We start from the raw sequence: 17,619 nt of genomic DNA, 5'->3' as shown, positions 1-17,619 counted from the left end.
CAATCCCATATAAGACAGCATTGTTAGGACTTACTACAGTAAGCTGTTATAACAAATTGTAGTTGAAGAAATTAGCTAGGCAGCATATATGGACAAGTGAAGAAGGCATTAACTAAAGAAGTATATGTACTTTGGTACAGTATCAGTCAGATGTTCATCTCATTCTTAGGGAGTACAATGAGGTTATTATTTAACTTCATGCATCCAATAGTGTGCAATACCCATTTTAAAAATAGCATCAGGACAGTTTTGCTTTTTATACTTTCTTTAAAAATATATATTGAATATGAAAATGTACTCAACTGGACAACTCTTTAGCTACTCAGAAAAGTTATGATGCAAAGGAAAAGCTAATGAATCGTGTAACAAATGAGAGCTGAATCAGATGTTCTCAAGCACGTTCCCAAACTTGTTTAGAAGGACTCTTACAAGGAAAAAATGTTATGTGGGACTTCATCTTTCCTGTTCTCTCTAGTCTTTCAATTCCCTTGTATAAATATTTCTCCCTACCATTTCCCCAAGCCCACTTCTGATACAAGTTCCCAAATGATAAAGAAGAGATGTCCATTTAGATACAACTGGTAGCCAATCTGCAAAAGGAAAACTATATAGCAAACATGTCCTTAGTATATTTGTTCAACTTCGTAGTTGTTCCTTATTCAAACCTAACATTAATGGTATAAGGAAATGCAGATTCAGGAAATGTCTAGTCTCCAATCTGTGAGCAGAATTCAGCCTGCCAAGCCAACCCATGCAGACTTCAGCTGGGCCCCTTCAAATTTCATACCTTATACCTGGACTAACGCTTTGTCTTTTCCACTGGGAAAGATGAGAGATTGGTGAGGCTGGATGGGGGGGGGGGACGACACATTATTTTAAGACATTCCCAGCTCCCTGAAGCAGTGCCTCCCTTGTGAACTGTGTTTATCAGTGAATGGGTCTTTAACTCCATCATCATGATTTGCTTCATGAGAAGTGGCCAAGTAACAAACTGTCTTTCAGATTGACTTGCTTCCCACTCCACTATAATTGCATCTATAAGTTATTGCCAAATTTAAGTATCTGCTCAGAGTTAATGCCTTCAAGTTGCCTGAAATGAGAAAAAAACATTAATCAGCTCAGCCTTAGGTTCCTATTTTGACACCTTAGACTCCCCTCTTCTGCACAAAGTTAAAGGAACTGATCAGTGCTTTGAAAATATTGAAACATATGAAATATAAAAAGTGTTTTCTTCTAACATCTTTATGAAGTTAACACTATCACTAAGATATAAAAGCATAATTCCTGCCTATCCTATGTACTGAGATCAATGAAAATGAGTCAATTTTATAGCCAGTTTTTATAGACAATTTCCAGTCCAGTTACTACAAAATTCATAATGCAAATATATTGTTGAAGAGGACAGTGTTATAAATACCCATTTTACTATTGATTCTTTACAGAGATTTTTTTAGTTTTTTACTCCCCCAAATAAATAAATATTTCTGTTAAAAATATCAAGGTCCAGTTACTACTTTAAGCCCAGATAAAACCTAATTTTGTTGTTGTAATACTTGTAGCTTCCATTACTCTTATTTTCCAGACGTTAGATACTTAAGCATTGCAACATAATTTCAAAGAGCGGGTATACTTATACTTTTCCAGTCAACCTTGCTCTCCCCCATGACCCTTAAAAAGCTGTTTGAGATAAATCTCTAGAGCACCGTTTCTTAAAGTGTGGTCTGAGGACCCTGAGCCCTGCCCAAAGCCCTCTCAGGGGTCCGCGAAATCAAAATTAGTTGCCAGCCTATGTTGAAAAATAACACAATATTAAAATCCCATCAAACAATCATGAGAAGCGATACTGCAGCGAATGCATCATTTTTTATTTTTAATATAGTAAATATCAATAACCATACAAAAGATCTTTTGGGGCCCTCAGTAATTTTTAAGAAACATGGCTCTAGAGGACTATGGGATACTTCACGGAGAGTTGGAGTAAATTAATTCAGTAAATACCAATCAAGTGTATTTTGCAAGCAGAAACCCTTTTTACTAGCTCAAAGACGCTGTTGGAAGCGATCGATTTAGTTTCCTTTTGTCTTTGTTTAAAACAATGGGATAATCTGTATCAATAGTACTGAAACTACTGTCAGAACTACTGAGATGAACTCCTTTTACTAGTTTATCCAAGTATTGGTTAATTTTTTTTTCTTTTAGTAAGAATGTCAAATCATGTACTTGTACAGACTTATCTCAGTTGAAGTGTCTATTTTAGCTTCTTAATAAAATATGGAAGTTTCTTGCAATAGAAAATTAAGACTGGTTAAACCCAAAGTTTGACAAGCTGGATCAAGAACTTAGAACAGGTACAGTGCTATATTAATAGATTTTTCCAATATATCCTGAAAGCCTAAAAGGTCCAATTTTTAGACTTAGCCTGGGGCAGGCAGATTTCCCTGTTCAATCAGAACACACACACAAATGACTTGTTTCCTAATCCTTTATCTAGTAAGAAAACCCAGGAAGGGCAGCTGGCAAAGTAAGTAAGCATGACTCTTCCCACCTCAGGTTAAACAGCAAGGAAGGAGTTTGCTTAATGTTTTTATTTGAATCTTCCCAGAAGCAGAAGCTTGCAAAATACACTAGCTGTGAAGAAGAGAAGAATGTAAGCACACCACAGGACTTGGGAAGGAATCCAAGGCTCACAGACATAGTGAGTAATCAGAGCAGGTCAGAACTTTGACTTTATACTGTACTCAATTTCTTTCAAAGTTATTTTTAGTTTGAGTCTCAATCTACATTTTTGGATTATTTGAACCTGCTTTTTGAACTACCTTTGTTTGACCTTGCTTTCTGAACCCTATTTTTTCTTTAAGCATAATACTCATTTCTGTGTCATTTGCTGGTGTGAATTTCTAATATTATTTTACACAGACATTTTTGGTGCCAGTTTGTGTCTTGGGCAATTGTAATCTGGTGATATGCCTCAGAAAGTCTTAGGACTCTCCAGATTTATTACCAAATACTGACTTATGATGCCCTGGTATTTTTCAATAGAAAGAAGTAGACATTTTCCTTCTTTTGACCTTGCTCCTGTAAGTCCAGCTGAAGGAAAGAAAGGTTGTTTAGCAAACACAAGTTGACGTTAGTAACTACTGCATCATCTCACGTGGTTGTAGTTTGGTGAGGGGGTCCCAGTGATCAGAGAAAGCTTAACACAATCTCATCACATCATCACAGAATGATATGATTTAAAGTCACCTCTGACAATTCCTTTTGCTGGACCTTGAAATTCTTCAAGCAGAGCTTCCTGAAGAGATCCTGTATTATGCAAACCTTATAGTTAAAGTAATACTGAAAGCTATTTGCCAAAATGTAACTCTACTATGTCACTGCTACTGTAGCAGATAATATGGTGACTTACTTCTTGAGGCTGTATTTCGGATTGAACATGCTGCCTTTGAGATTCTAGAAAGAAAAAAAGTAAATAACTTGAATTCAAGTACCTGTACAAGCAAGTGCTGTAATTGTGTGAAGAGAGTGAAGTTAATTAACACAATATCTTATAGTTTGTTAACCATAATTTGATTAAAAGATAAGCCAAAATCAAACCAACCACATTATAGATTAGGGCAAGGTATGAACCTAACCTCAGATTTTGGACTGAATGGCTTAAACCATAATAGTTCTATTCCCTACTCCAAGTTAGTAACATGCAATAGTTCATTTATCTCAGTACAAAGCACACAGATTGTTACAGTTGCATGTATAAATTTGGGCAACCTTGGTCAAAATGTATGTTTAAATATATCTCTAAGGGAACGGAAGATGACAAAACACCTTCTGCAGATTTGTATGTACGTATGTGCAGATTCCTACCAATGCTTTATGACTGCTAAGTTCCTCATACATTACTGAATCCTAAAAAATGCATGAAGAGAGCACCATAAGTGTCTCATCACAGGCAAAAAATGCAACCATTCTGACCATACTTTATCCCTGGGAATTGACAGCAATGTGCACAATATTTCCCCTTTCAATTTCATCCTTACATACAACTTGTAAGATCAATCAGGACAGTGACTGGCCTAAAGTTATTCTGGAAGCTTTTGTAGCTTAAAACACTTAAATGTGTGTTTTCCCAGACCTAATCCAACACCCTAAACCACTATACAACATTGGGTTTCATTTCTCATTCTTTTGTAGCTAAAATGAAAGCATATAACACAGATGCCATACAACAGCAGACCACATACCTGTGAAGCTTATAACCCTGACTATAATTTAAGAAACATTTTAAATGTTTGAATTTATCTTTGTTGAATGAAAAAGTTATTATGCAGGAGATATGAGATACTGAACTTTTTTCAGGTTAACAGGGACTTAATTAAATTGCTGTCTTTGGTATGGGAGATTTCAAAACCAGACAACAATATTGAAATCATTTTTTATTTAAATGAATTTAGTAATGCTTTGCTATATCTTTGGACACATATGGGAAACCAACTACTAATTCTAGATTTTAAAAAAGCTGTTGATTTATTCGAAAACAAAACCCATTTATTGTGGTCACTGATGAAAAAAGGTATAATTATGTAATAGAATTTACAGAGCTTGAATGGAAATACATTAAAAATCCAATTAAATTAGGAAGAAAGTAAAAATAAATGGAGTAATAAAATACAAGTACTAGAGTGCTAAACAAATAAATACTTAGGACTAATCATTAGATTATAAAACTACTTTTTAAAAATGGAGAGAGAACATAGTTACAGGATAGAATAGTATAAAATGACACTAAAAACTGAGAGTTGCCAAATTATATCCTTTGTTTTAGTCAGTTCAATAATAGCTGTCTTATTTCACTATCTACTTGCTAATGATACAAGCTCTGAAACAGAATTTGGCAACTTTAAAAGTTATACTTTTGTTACAGTCTGCAACAAGAAATAAAATTCAAAATTTGTCTTATCTGCTACGAAATTATTTAGAAGTGGAATTAAATGCAGGTAATAAATTTCATTGTAAAATCAGCAATACAGCAATACACAATCCAGTTTCAACACCTCCCAAATGACAAGAACAAAACCTCTCTGTAAAGTGGATACATTGGTATTTTTGTTCCAGTGTGGCTGAAGGTATCATGTTAAAATGCTCTAAAGTAAAGGCCTCACAGAATTTTGCAGAAGCAAGATATTATAATTAGTTGTGCATTATCTGATGGACAACTACCTTATCCTAAGAAAACCTTAATGGCAGAGTGGATGTACAGATTCCCATCTTTGGAAAAAAAACCCCAAAACTAAGAATCACTACCATGCACTTCTGGGTAGGCTTGATTTAATCCAAATTGTTCTCCCAACTCTTTTGTATCTTATTCAAGATGGGTTTATATGAAACCGTTAAGGTTCTGATAGTATTAGATTTTTATTTGATGAATTGTTTTAACTCAATAGACATAATCCAGCAAGTATTACTACTTTAGATCCCAAGAACACATTTGATATGATACGTTAGAAGTTGCTAAACGCATTTGACATGGTATGTTGGAAGTTGCTAAATAGGTCTTGACTCACTTTAGATTTCTCTAAAGTTTTACATTTTGGATTAACATGCTTTATGCAATCCCTAATTTGTAACTTCTAAATATGTTTTCTCCTTTATATTCTGTTTATGTCATAGAACACACAAAGGATGCCTTATTTCTCCTTTTTTAATTTGGTTCTAGAATCTCTTGTCTATGCTGTTAGAAATTCTAAGACTATTAAAACTGTTGCAGTGAATCCTGCCATACACAGACACATATTATGCACTATTGAAGACACACACGCCCACCCAAGCTTCCATTTGATTAAGAATTTCAGAAAAGGACCTGTGCATTGCAGAAGTAAGAGAATAATTTAAATCACTCAATACCAAATTCTAAAAAAATAAGAACACTAATTTACAACATTAGTGATCTTTACTGCCTATATCCTAACATTCAGTATGGGAAATAAATATGAGCTTAGAGTACAGGAAAACAAATATAATAAGTGTACCTGAAACCTGATGCATATAATACAATAACTGAAGGATACAACTTGTTCAAGAGGAAACAAGAGAAAGGGTGGTGGAACTGTCTTATATGGAAAAATATCTGCCCAAAAGAAATAATCTAATGGCACTGTTAAGAGCACGAGGATGAAATAACAGGAATTTAAAATGGCATGACTGTTAATGTTCACTGCTAGCCACCCATCAAGATTATATGGATTGGCTAGCAGTGAAACTGCTCCTTTTTCAAAGAGGCATGATGTAGTAGTAATGGGGGACTTTAGTTACATTAGGAGATAAATTCCACCAAGCATAATCCTACAAGAAATTCTCACTCTGCTTTGCTGACAACTTTCTCCTTCAGAGGGCAGAATAAAATGCAAGGGAATCATGTATCCTTCACTTAGCCACTAGGGTAGACTTAGTAGATAAAATGGTAGTAGAATGTTAGGGAGAAAGTAATAATGTAATGTCAAAATTCTTGAGATTAGAGGAAGCAAGTCATCAAATATATGTAAAATAAAAGGATGAGGTAAGAATCATGCCAACTGTTTAGTGAAGACATAAAAAGGGCAACAAATTAAAAAGGCAGACCTAGTGAACTCTTATTTTAGGTCAGTCTTCACTGAGAAGAGGATACATTCTACCAGGCAATGTGAAGTGCTGGTTGAAGAACCAGGATACCAGCTCAAGACTGACAGAACATAGCCAGAGTTCAAATTTCCAGGAGCACATGAACTGCACCCTAAGTAAAGGAATTTGCTGATGGTCTGGGCAAGTCACTATTAACTTTTGAAAATTCTAGAGAATGGTGAAATTTCAAATGTCTGGAGGAGGGCAAAAGTGGATCTTAACTTCAGAAAGGATTCAGCAAGCTACCGACCAGCAGTCACCATGTAAGGAAGATAGCCAAAGAGCTAAAAGAACACTCTATAAGTACCCGAGGAATACTTTTGCTAATATGCCTCTTTAAAGAAAAATAACTTATATCCTGTATAGCCTCTCCAACGTTATTGTTAAAAAGTTTTAATTGTTCACTATCAGCCTGCCCTCTTAGTAAATGGGAATTACATACAGACACAATTTAAAATACAGTATTCATTTCCAAATGAAAAATAGGTAAGAAAAGCAACAGTAGCATTAAGTTCAATCTTCAACATAAAAACATTAAGCCTGTACAGCAGCAATGGGGCATGAATGGCAGAAGTGTCTGCCTGACTGAAAACCCTGAAGGAGGAACTTAGAAACTCTGATGAAGAGTGGAGGGCGGAGCTGGCGTCGCGGCGATACGGCGGGCGATCCTGGGCTCCCAGGATCGCAGCCGATATCTCCTCCCCCGGACGGTCCCGATGGACCTAAGCCGTCCCGTAGAGATGGCGATCGCAAAGGGCGCGTCCCGCGGATCTCAGGGACGCCGCAAGTCCCAGATTGATCCCGGGAGAAGCCCTTGAAGCCGGCGGAGGAGAGGCAGCCAAAATGGCTGCGAAAGCCGGGACAGCTCCAAAGGAAGAAGGAAGAGAGGGGTGTCAACTGGGTGAGATGGACTTTTACTATTCAACTATTCTTAGAGAACACCTTAAGTAACTTAAAGAGATTTTTTAAAAGTGAAGAAAAGTGGATTAAGCAGCGAGATTGAGCCTTATAAAAAAAGGGGGGAAAATCTTTTTTTTTCTTTTCAACTTTCCCTTTTTAGTGGAACTGGCAAGATGTTTCTCTCTTAAAAAAATATATTTTTAACTGGATTGGCTTTTTCTTTTTAATACTCAATAACTCTTTATCTTAAGCCTTTTTTTTGACTAAGATTTCTTTATTGTTATAAGAAATGTATACTTTTTGATTTTGAAATGGGGAAAGTGGAGTTAAGAGAAAGTAAATGAAAGAAAGTTGCACTGCCATCTAGAGGCTCGACATAGTGCTTTTTTTCTTCTATTGTGACGCATGCTCAAGGACCCTGTGCTTTCTAAAAAGATAGTGGGATGTGCATGTTTATACAGGTGCCATCCGTAACTATAAACAAGAAAGTGGAGTTGAAAGCGATTTTGAAAATATCAAGATGGAAAGTTTGAGCTAGTCACAAGAGCCCTGATTAGTGGCAGTAGCTCTTCTTTCTGCTAGAAGCTCTGCTTTGCTCTCCATTCCCCCCTCAGTTGGATTTTTTTTAAAGAGACTTAGTCTTTTCCCTCCTCTTCTTTTTTTTTTTTCCTCTTGCTTTTTTTTTTTCTTTTTCTTATTTTTGGCAAGAATAAAGATAAAGAATCCTTTGATTCAATGAAGGTTTATCAAGATAATAAACTATACGAGAAACACAATGCAGAAAAAGATCTTTAAACTATTGAGGATGACTATAAAAAACTGGAAGAAGAGCTGCAGAAATTCCCGCAAAAAAAAAAGAAAAAAAGAAATTAAAGCTAAAATGGACTTAATTAAACATAAAACAGGATCAATGGAAAAGGAAGAAATAGTACAAGAAATCAGAAACATTAAACAGAATTATTATGAGGCTTATAAACTGAGAATTAAAAGGGTTAATCAACTGATAAATGAAGAGGGACACACTTGTTCTTGGCACTGAGGGTGAGAAAAAGATTATACAAGATTATAATGGAAAATCGTACTAAGAGAATGCACAAAAAGAAGAAGTAAAACAATATTGAAAGAAACTACTCTAGATGTTTAAAGAAAAAACGAGGGGAATACAACAATGATGGAACTGACAGAAGCTTCAAAAAGCAGAATGTTTGAAAGGACATTTATTATTGCTTTCTCTTATCCAATAATATAGAAAAAGGAATAAACAGCTAGATATTTTGGGATATTGAATGAAAAGGGTGAACTCAAAATTATGCAAGCGCTGGAATAAAGTATAAATCTGAGATATATAGTTAAAAATTGTATTTGTAAATGTTTCAAGAGATTAGACTAAAATTTATACATGGTTGAATATAGTAACATATAGATTTTAAACTAGAGACATTTTTGTTGAAACATGTAGTGAAGAATCTGGTTAGAACTGTAACCCGGTTAGAACTGTAACTGATATTGTAACTGATACTGGTTAGAACTGTAACTTTTAAGAATTGGAAAAATTAAAAAGTACTTATGCAGGAGGAAGTTATTGAAAATTATGGAATGTGCAGAGATGAGTTAAATTGAGATTTGAAATTAGAGTAAGAAGATAAGTAATTTTATATGACACTGAGAAAATATAGTAATGTAATGGATTAGGAAATTTTATAATAGAAATTTGATATTATTATATATATACACATATAATCGATAGATGAAAATGTATTACTAATCCTATTGAAAGTTAAAATTTCTTGTAATAAATGATTCTATAGATTAGCTATGAATGATTAATAATTGTTAATTGATAAGTATACAAGTATATTTTGAATAGATGATATGAGAATTTAAGATTATGAAAGGGGCACCAACGAGTTGGTAACTGGTTGACACACGGTATAAAATGGAAGATGCTTTTTTTATGCCTTTCTATGTTTTTGTTTGTTCATGTATGTTTTGTGTTTGTTGTAAAAATAAAAAAATATTTAAAAAAAAAAAAGAAACTCTGATGAAGAGTGATTTGAAGAAGCTTAGAGAAAATTTGAAACAAACGAAACACATAGAAAATAGTTGCAGAGAAAAAAAAATAGAAAAAACTAGTGACGAGAAATGGCTGGCCAATTCTAGACAATGTTATAATTGAGGCCAAAAAAAGAAAAGAAAGCACATTAGATTTTATTGTATTTTCAGGAGATCAGTAACTGAACCACAAACAAGATTAAAACAAACAAACCTGAAGAACTACACAGATGTGCGTGTCTTATCACTAATGGGGATAAGTTGAAAACATACATACCCAGCATTCAGTTCCCTTTCAAAGTAAGCAATGTCATACAGAAAGAAAGTAATGGTTAACATAAGAAATTAAAGCCATAAGAAATATAGTAAATCTAGTTTATACCCATACCACTCACTAAATGGAAAAATTAAATGGCTCAAAATTGGGAAAAGTATGCTGATAATGTATACTACGATGCTATTTAACAGGGCATGCAGAATATATCACAAGAAATTCTGAATGAGAAGAAATAGAAATTGGAATTAAAAATGCTAGAGTAAGATATGCTGATAATACCACTCTGCTAAAGCAAGAAAGATTTAAGAAATCTCTTGTTGAAGGTGAAAGAAGAGCAATAGGTGATTGCTGCTCAAAATTTAAAAAACTGAAAAAAGCAATACCAACCCAGTGCAAGCAGGCAGAGAAGTTACAATAGCAACAGACTTTACCTTCATAGGCTCAAAAATTGATAGTGATGGTGAGTATAACCATGAAATGATAAGACATCTACTAGTTAAAAGAAATACTATGACAGATACAGACAAAAATACTAAAGCGCAGAGACATCACAGATGTTTACTACAACTTGTATGAAACATTATCTTGAAATTGTAATTGATCAGTAGCCAAATATACGCTAACAATGTAACATGGCTTCTAAAAGGTAAATGCTGCTTCCAATTCTATGACTATGAATACTTGAGTTAATTACCATTACCAATTGCTCTATAAATTTAAGTAAAATAGATTGATGGCACTGGATCTCAATAAAAATATTGACATGCTTAAGATTAGGGTTTTAGGTGGTATTTGAATTCCTTTGTTTTAAAGATATAGAGATTTCTAAGGAGCTTTCTCAACTGGCAAATTTGAACTGATCCCCAACTTTGACACAAATAAAAGTATACCCTAATTTAAGTAATTAAGATAAATGTAATTAAAGTAAATATAACTGTAAGGTTAATTTACATTTTAAGAAGTCTTCCTATCTGCAATCCCTCAGATTATTTCAAACAGTTACCTCTCTCAGGGGGCATTCTTAGGAATGCTCATTACATAATTTACAATAGTCTATTAGAAAATGTAGATTTACTTTCCCACACTTTCAGGCCTATTATTGAATATTTAGTGTAGGTTTAGTCATTGGCTGCAACAAACAATTTCAGAATTCATCTTCTCCCTTGGTCCAACTTTAAAGTTATTATTTGACTCCACTGAAATTCTGCCAGGTTTGGAGATCCTTATCTGTTTAGGGATCAGCTGAATTGCCTGACATAATGTGAAAGAAATATGGAAAATATTTAGTTATGGATATGTTGATCTTTTACCCATGAAAAGCTCATATTATGGAATAACTTCACAATAAAAATAGCCAGTAAATAATATTTCCCACAAATTTGTCTTCTCCTTATTTTGGACCAACCCAACTCTAATAAAACCATTTAAAACTTTTTTTTAACTTAAAATGACCTCACAGTATTCCTTGGCCATTTATTCGGCTTAAATATTTATTATTTGAACTATCTGTGACTGATGTGAATGCTGCTTACATAGTTCCAAAAGTGTTAAAACTTTTGGAGGAATCAGTTGAAGTTCCCAAGTCAGTAACAGTTTAATAGTAAATTAAAGGAATTTGATGCACCTAATATTGTTTCTGAAACCTTTGGAGAATATACTTGAAAGCATTCTTCTTGTAAATAAGTGGAAAGTTGTGTTAAAAAACACAAAATTAGTCTCTTGATATTAAAATGAGTTAATAGAACATATATAACAATCTCACTACAGAAAATATTTAATAAGGGATAAGTTCAATTGCTTTGCTGTTGGAGATAATCAGCCCAGAAGTTGGAACGTTAACTCACATGGTCTGCTCTTGCCGTATTTGGGGTTTAAATCCACAAACTGCCTTTAATCTGATCAATTAGAAATGAGAAATGTCATTGTGTTTGCAGGACTTGCTTTTCCCAGGAACAACTAAACTGCAGTTTACACACTTAGTTCTGTCAGGTTGGACTGACATGATACTAGGCAACATATTGTAGGCTAGGTTTTGGTTTAGCCTGTCATGCAAACAGTCTAAGCAAATCTGCTATAACCAATACAGTAACCACCAATTATTAAAAGCACTATTATTTCAGAGAAGTAATTACCACTATAACTTCTTTTGACTTATTGTATCAACGGAAAAACGTTCACCAAGCCAGAAAGGTTCTCAGAATTTGAGAATGCTACAATGAATAACTGCATAAGCTGTTTGCTTTGTGCTTAGGTAATGGAGAGTGAATGCTGCATTAGAAGCAGAGATTCAGGAAGCTTTTGGGAAAGGTACATGCACACATAGAGTTACTTGAGAGAAGTAATGCTAACTTAGAAAGAATGTGCTGTTTTAAAGTCACACACATACAATATCAGCACATAATAAAAAAAATAACATACATACATGTATACACATGCGGACTTGTGAAAGAGAAGGAAAGTAACTATGAATCCTGTTCCATTTTTGCTGCTGACTAAATATGCTCATTCTCCATTTCCCACTGAAGCCTCCTTAACACTGACTCCAATTTCTGATGACTTCATGGACATGTCCTTATAATTTTCTTGGCAACTCTATGGAAGTGATTGGCCACTGTCTTCTTCCAAGATGCTTTTTGAATTTTTCAATCTAGCCTATAACCCACAGAGACCCCTTCCTAGTAGGACCTAGGCTGAATTAAGTTTAGCTTCTAAGCCCAGACAGCTGAGATAGCTTTTCAAAGAACAAGGTCCAAATTTCCTTAAAAGCCTGCACTGCTACTTAGTTATGTACCTGACTGGAAAGCAGCTGAAACTGCATGAACTCCAGGCCAAGCAGTTTTAGTCCCAAATACTTTGCCGCAGTAGCAAAAGCAGCAGTGATTCATCTCTCAGCAATTTGTTTCAGGAAGTGAGTTCTCAGCTGAAAAGTGTATTATTATTATGGTTGGTTGCATGGTCAGCCAGATGTTTAGACTGGATTTGGCATTTTTATCCACCTATTGAATCCTTCCCCAAGGACCTGGAATAGGCAGATGTTGTTTGATGGTGTTAAAGGTATCATCACAGGATATATGCTGTTCCAAGTAAAGCTGCCTTTTGCAATTGACTGATAGTGATTTTGTCAATGCCAATGATCTTCAAGTGGTGCTCCAAATGTTTTGAGATTGCATCTAAGGCGACTATAACTATTGGTACTGTCTTTGCTTTCTTTTGCCATAGTCGTTCTACTTCTATTTGAAGGTATTTATATTTTGTGATTTTCTCCAGTTCTTTCTCTTCTATTCTGCTGTCTCCAGGTATTGCAATGTGCAATCTATCAATGCAATGACAGTTTTGTGATAGTGAATCTCCTTGAAAGATTCCTCTCTTGATGTTAACCTCTCCCAGTCTATCACCATTGACCAGCAACTGTGTCATTATGCCATTGATCTTTGCACAAAGCTTCTGATGTTTCTACTGACACCTGTTATTTTTAGGCACTTGATTATCCAGTCATGTGGCAGGGAGTTGAATGCCTTCTTGTAATCAATCCACCCCTTCATGGATCACTGCCTTGTCGTGGCGAAGGGGCTTGCGTAACTCAGTGAAGCCATGAGCTATACCGTGCAGGGCCACCCAAGACGGACAGGTCATGACAGAGAGTACTGACAAAATGTGGTCCACTGGAGAAGGAAATGGCAACCCACTCCAGTATCCTTGCCAAGAAAACCCCATGGACAATGTTAAAAGGCTAAAAGATATGACGCCGGAAGATGAGCCCCTCAGGTCGGAAGGTGTCCAATATGCTACTGGGCAATTCCAAGTAGCTCCAGAAAGAGTGAAGCGGCTGGGCCAAAGCCGAAAGGACGTTCAGCTGTGGATGTATCTGGAAGCGAAAAGAAGGTCCGATGCTGTAAAGAACAATATTGTATAGGTACCCGGAATGTAAGATCTATGAACCAAGGCAAGCTGGATGTGGTCAAACATGAGATGACAAGATTGAACATCGACATCTTGGGAATCAGTGAACTGAAATGGACGGGAATGGGTGAATTTAATTCGGGTGACCATTATATCTACTACTGTGGGCAAGAAACCCTTAGAAGAAATGGAGTTGCACTCATAGTCAATAAGAGAGTGGGAAAGGCAGTAATGGGGTACAACCTCAAAAACGACAGAATCTCAGTGCGTATCCAAGGCAAACCATTCAGTATCACAGTCATCCAAGTCTATGCCCCAACCACTGATGCTGAAGAAGCTGAAGTTGACCGCTTCTATGAAGACCTACAACACCTTCTAGAACTAGCACCAAAAAAAGATGTCCTTTTCATCATAGGGGATTGGAATGCTAAAGTAGGAAGCAAAGGAGTAATCGGAATAACAGGCAGGTTTGGCCTTGGAGTACAAAATGAAGCAGGGCAAAGGCTAATAGAGTTCTGTCAAGAGAACAAGCTAGTCATAGCAAACACTCTTTTCCAACAACACAAGAGACGACTCTACACATGGACATCACCAGATGGCCAATACTGAAACCAGATTGATTATATACTTTGCAGCCAAAGATGGAGAAGCTCTATACAGACAGCAAAAACAAGACCAGGAGCTGACTGTGGCTCAGATCATGAGCTTCTTACTGCAAAATTTAGGCTTAAATTGAAGAATGTAGGGAAAACCACTAGACCACTCAGGTATGACTTAGATCATATTCCTTGTGAGTACACAGTGAAGGTGATGAATAGATTTAGGGGATTAGATTTGATAGACAGAGTGCCTGAAGAACTATGGACGGAGGTCCGTAACATTGTACAGGAGGCAGCAACTAAAACCATCCCAAAGAAAAAGAAATGCAAGAAAGCAAAATGGCTGTCTGATGAGGCTTTACAAATAGCTGTGGAAAGAAGGAATGCGAAAAGCAAGGGTGAAAGGGAAAGATATAAGCAACTGAATGCAGATTTCCAGAGAATAGCAAGGAGAGATAAGAAGGCCTTCTTAAATGAACAATGCAAAGAAATTGAGGAAAACAATAGAATGGGGAAGACTAGAGATCTCTACAAGAAAATTGGAGATATGAAAGGAACGTTTAGTGCAAAGATGGGCATGATAAAGGACAAAAAAGGCAGGGACCTAACAGAAGCAGAAGAGATTAAGAAGCGGTGGCAAGAATACACAGAAGAACTATACAAGAAAGATCTTAATGTCCCTGATGTCCACGCTGATGTGATCACTGACCTTGAGCCAGACATCCTAGAGAGTGAAGTCAAGTGGGCCTTAGGAAGCATTGCTAACAACAAAGCTAGTGGAGATGACAGGATTCCAGCTGAGTTATTTAAAATACTAAAAGATGATGGTGTTAAAGTGCTGCACTCAATATGCCAGCAAGTTTGGAAAACGCAACAGTGGCCACGGGATTGGAAAAGGTCAGTTTATGTTCCAATTCCAAAGAAGGGCAATGCCAAAGAATGCTCAAACTATCACACAATTGCACTCATTTCACATGCTAGCAAGGTTATGCTCAAAATCCTACAAGCTAGGCTTCAGCAATACACGAACCAAGAACTACCGGATGTACAAGCTGGGTTTCGAAGAGGCAGAAGAACTAGAGATCAAATCACCAACATTCGCTGGATCATGGAGAAAGCACGAGAGTTCCAGAAAAATATCTACTTCTGCTTCATTGACTATGCAAAAGCCTTTGATTGTGTGGATCACAACAAACTGTGGCAAATTCTTAAAGAGATGGGAGTACCAGACCACCTTACCTGTCTCCTGAGAAATCTGTATGCGGGCCAAGAAGCAACAGTCAGAACCGGTCATGGAACACCCAATTGGTTCAAAATAGGGAAAGGTGTACGACAAGGCTGTATACTGTCACCCTGCTTATTTAACCTATATGCAGAGTACATCATGAGAAATGCCAGGCTGGAAGAATCACAAGCCGGAATTAAGATTGCAGGGAGAATCATCAACAACCTCAGAAATGCGGACGATACCACCCTAATGGCAGAAAGTGAAGAAGAACTAAAGAGCCTCTTGATGAGGGTGAAAGAGGAGAGTGCAAAAGCTGGCTTGAAACTCAACATTAAAAAAACTAAGATCATGGCATCTGGACCCATCAATTCCTGGCAAATAGAAGGGGTAGAAATGGAAGCAGTAACAGACTTCATTTATTTGGGCTCCAAGATCACCGCAGACGGAGACTGCAGCCATGAAATTAAAAGACGCTTGCTCCTTGGGAGGAAAGCTATGGCAAGCCTAGATAGCATATTAAAAAGCAGAGACGTCACCTTGCCGACAAAGATCCGCATAGTCAAAGCTATGGTTTTTCCAGTAGTAATGTATGGCTGTGAGAGCTGGACCATAAAAAAGGCCGAGCGCCGAAGAATTGATGCCTTTGAACTGTGGTGCTGGAGAAGACTCTTGAGAGTCCCCTGGACTGCTAGGAGGTCAAACCAGTCAATCTTAAAGGAAATCAACCCTGATTGCTCATTGGAAGGATCGATAATGAAGCTCAAGCTCAGATATTTTGGTCACCTAATGCGAAGAGAGATCTCTTTGGAGAAGACCCTGATGCTGGGAAAGATTGAAGGCAAAAGGAGAAGAGGACGGCAGAGGATGAGATGGTTAGATAGCATCACTGAAGCAATGAGCATGAAACTGAGCAAACTCAGGGAGGCAGTGAAGGACAGGAAGGCCTGGCGCAATATGGTTCATGGGGTCACGAAGAGTCGGACACGACTTAACGACTAAACAACAACAACAACAAAATCAATCCAAGCTACATTCAAATTGGTCTTCCTTCTCTTACAGTTTTCCAAAACCATCTTGTCAATTAGGGGCTGATCTTTTGTCCTTCTGCTGTTTGGGCGGTTTCCTTTCTGCTCAGATGGAAAGAGCTTGTTTTCAACTAGATGCTGTTGGACTGCATCAGCTATCACACCAGTTAGCAATTTGAAAGTTATTGGCAAGCAGGTAATTGACCTGTAGTTGCCTGGTGCTGCCTCTTTTGCTGGATCTTTCATTATTAGGTAGGTTTTGCCAGATGTTAACCAACCTTCAATTTCACCTCCTTGCAGTATGTTGTTAAACTGCTTGGCAATGAGTGGGTGCAGAGCAGTCAGATGTTTCAACCAAAAACCATGCAGTTCATCTTCACCTGGTGCTGACCAATTCTTGATCTTCTCTGCCCTTTTCTCCAGCATTTCTGCTGTTATCTATCTCCTTTATCCAAGCTACATTCTTGTTGTATTTCTTTGGGTTATCCCACAGCTGTGCCCAGAACTTCACTGCTTCTTCGTCAAGTGTTCATTGCAGTGTCTCCATTGATGGACTGGTAGAAACGTTTCTGATTTGACTGAAATTGGAGATTCTGCCTGTAGCGTGCAATTCAAGCTTTGCATCTGCTGATCTTCTTGGCTAAGGCTGTTATTCGCTGCTTCATTATTTCCGGTGCTTCCTTGATCTTCCTTGTTTCCAGGTGATATTTCTTGATCAGGTCTTCTTTGGTCTTCTTGTTCTTCAGCTTCTTCTCTTTCATCTGTTCTAGCTTGCTTGCATCTGATCTTAGCATGCTGATCATTTTCCAACCTGATCTTCCATTTTGGTGGTGAACTGTTTGACTTTTTTTCTTGTTTGTTGATTTTTCATCCAAGGTATTCAGTTATAACTGCAGCTGTGCTGTATATCAGTTGGTTTGTTTCTTGCAGTGAGCTGGTGCATATATTTGATATTACAGTATTTTATTACAGTACTGTTATTATTAT

The 17,619-nt window shown here is 36.7% G+C and overlaps 1 protein-coding gene across 8 annotated transcripts in view; it reads right to left on the bottom strand.

Annotated features, from left to right (window-relative positions):
- The window catches only part of CAPRIN2 (caprin family member 2), a 59,479-nt gene that overhangs the window by 27,313 nt on the left and 14,547 nt on the right, over positions 1 to 17,619 (bottom strand). For all 8 annotated transcript variants that reach the window (XM_088141199.1, XM_088141200.1, XM_088141203.1 and 5 more), the window contains exon 8: positions 3,407 to 3,450. In XM_088141199.1, the coding sequence (XP_087997325.1) occupies positions 3,407 to 3,450 (44 nt within the window). The remainder of the gene's footprint in view (positions 1 to 3,406; positions 3,451 to 17,619) is intronic.

This window comes from Python bivittatus, unplaced genomic scaffold (genome assembly GCF_059951505.1).
Source record: "Python bivittatus isolate LINGU-HERP-01145 unplaced genomic scaffold, Pbiv_v1 ctg000330_np1212, whole genome shotgun sequence".
Lineage (NCBI taxonomy): Eukaryota > Metazoa > Chordata > Lepidosauria > Squamata > Pythonidae > Python > Python bivittatus.
This window is presented reverse-complemented; position numbering and strand designations above follow the sequence as displayed.